Source organism: Myotis lucifugus, unplaced genomic scaffold (assembly GCF_000147115.1).
Source record: "Myotis lucifugus unplaced genomic scaffold, Myoluc2.0 scaffold_423, whole genome shotgun sequence".
Lineage (NCBI taxonomy): Eukaryota > Metazoa > Chordata > Mammalia > Chiroptera > Vespertilionidae > Myotis > Myotis lucifugus.
The window spans coordinates 738,015-740,369 of NW_005871471.1; the positions used below are offsets into that span (position 1 = coordinate 738,015).

General features: G+C 43.8%; 1 protein-coding gene across 1 annotated transcript in view; it reads left to right on the forward strand.

Moving 5' to 3' along the window:
- IFT80 (intraflagellar transport 80) overlaps nt 1-2,355 on the forward strand; it is a 106,077-nt gene that overhangs the window by 63,741 nt on the left and 39,981 nt on the right. The window contains exon 9 of the mRNA XM_023744001.1: nt 775-954. Coding sequence (XP_023599769.1) covers nt 775-954 — 180 coding nt within the window. The remainder of the gene's footprint in view (nt 1-774; nt 955-2,355) is intronic.

Consider the following 2,355-nt stretch of genomic DNA (forward strand, 5'->3'; position numbering starts at 1 on the left):
TCTTTCATGACATTCTTGGAACCATGTACCATGTTATAAAATCTTTCATTACTTTTAAGTAATAATACTGAATGGATACATACAAAGATTCTGTAGGGAAAAAAAAAGACATCTTAATAGGAACTGTAGAATTAATAGTAAGATGTCTTCTTTTTTTCCTACAGAATCTTTGTATGTATCCATTCAGTATTATTACTTAAAAGTAATTATGTGATTGGAAATGGTGTGGGTGTTTTGCAGTTCTTGAAAGATTTTATACATGTTACATGTTTCATACATATTCAACTGTATACCTTAAAAATTACTTCTTTTGTTTAGTTCCCTATACTAGTAATTAAGAAAAATATTTCTTACTAATTCTAGAATGAAGATACTTTTTAAATTTTGGTTAATCCTCACGCAACGATATTTTTTTCCCCCATTGATTTTTAGAGAGAGTCGAGAGGAGGGAGAGAGGGAAGAAGGGAGGGAAGGAAAGGAGCAGAGAGAGAAAGAGAGAAACATCGATGTAAGAGAGACACATTGATTTGTTGCCTCAGCACTCCCCCAACCAAGGCCAGGGATCAAATGTGCAACCAAGATACGTGCCCTTGACCAGGAATTGAACCCAAGACTGTTCGGTGTGTGCACCAACACTGTAACCACTGAGACACACCAGCCAGGGCACGTTTTTTTAAAAAATTGTCTTAATATGTTAACGTATCCTCAGTTTAAAACTTATTTAAAATTTTTTTTTAAATAAACGAATTTTTCTCTTGTTTTTTCTTCCCCAAGTGGTCATATGCTTTGGAAAAGCCCAACACTGGCAGCATATTTAATATTGCATGGTCAGTTGATGGCACTCAGATTGCTGGAGCCTGCGGAAATGGACATGTTGTTTTCGCACACGTGGTGGAGCAACGCTGGGAGTGGAAAAATTTTCAAGTAACATTAACCAAAAGAAGGACTATGCAGGTATGATTATGGTCTATGGTTGATTAAACCTGCTTCTTTTCATATTATTCCACTATACAGATGATGGGATTATCTTCGTTAATAGTATTTAAATTAAGTTTATAAAAATTCAGTCACATTAGATATATTTTAACTATACTATTAGTGATCCTTTTCATGACATAAGGTAAGAACCTTTCACTGAAATAGAGGCTGAGTGCCCATAGTTATTGAGGTTCTGGGGTTGAGGCAGGGATAGTGAAACTTGAATCATTTAGAGAAAGTGTGGATACAGCTGAGGAAGGGGGAGACAGCTATGACAGGTTAGATTAATTCCTGGACCTGACCCGAAGGCAGGCCTAACCTTCTCATCAGAGTCCGGATTGCATTATTTTATTTATTTAGAGTTGTTTGAGTTTATTTAACCTCATTAATATTTTTCCTATTAAGAATTACCTAAGGCAAGCCAAATTGGGAAAATAATAGGAAGTTCTTATTGGTAATTAGGAAGAAAAGAGTTAATTCTGAAATACTTTGTAGGTTAAGACAGAAAGGTTGGGAGGCAAAGGGAAATAATTTATAGGTAGAGAACGTCAGAGAGAGGAGTTCTCTATTCAATTGTAAGCCTCTTACCCAGTACCATATTTCACTTGTCTTTATCTCCCCCATGGGGCCTAGCCCAGTGCCTTGTATATCCTATATAATAAAGAGGTAATATGCAAATTAGCCCTCATGCCCTCACAAGATGGCTGCCTACGACCAGGCCAGCAGGGGGGATTAGTGAGGGATGACCAAACGACTGAACAGCAGGTTGCGTGGGGCAACCAGGCCGGCAAAGGAGGGCAGTTGGGGGCGACCAGGCCGGCAGGGGAGCAGTAAGAGGCGACCAGGCAGGCCGGGAGGGGGGGAAGTTAGGGGTGACCAGGCTGTCGGGGGGGTGCAGTTGGGGGCCACCAGGCCTGTGGGGGGGTGCAGTTGGGGGCAACCAGGGCCAGCAGGGGGGGCAGTGAGGGGCGAGTAGCCCAGTGGGGGGACAGTTGGGGGTGACCAGACTGGCAGGGGGGGGCAGTTAGGGGCGATCAGACTGGCAGGGGGCAGTTAGGGGCGATCAGACCGGTGGGGGGGGCAGTTAGGGGCTACCAGGCAGGCAGGCAGGTGAGCGATTAGAAACCAGCAGTCCAGGATTGTGAGAGGGATGTCCAACTGTTGGTTTAGGCCCGATTCCCGGGATCAGGCCTAAACTGGCAGTTGGACATCCCCCAAAGGGTCCCGGATTGGAGAGGGTGCAGGCTGGGCTGAGGGGACCCCTCCCCCCCGCCCCTGTGCATGAATTTCGTGCACCGGGCCTCTAGTATATAATAAGCACTCCACAAATAATGTTAAAGTTAATTGACAAAAGGGAGGAGGAGCCCTAGCGGGTTG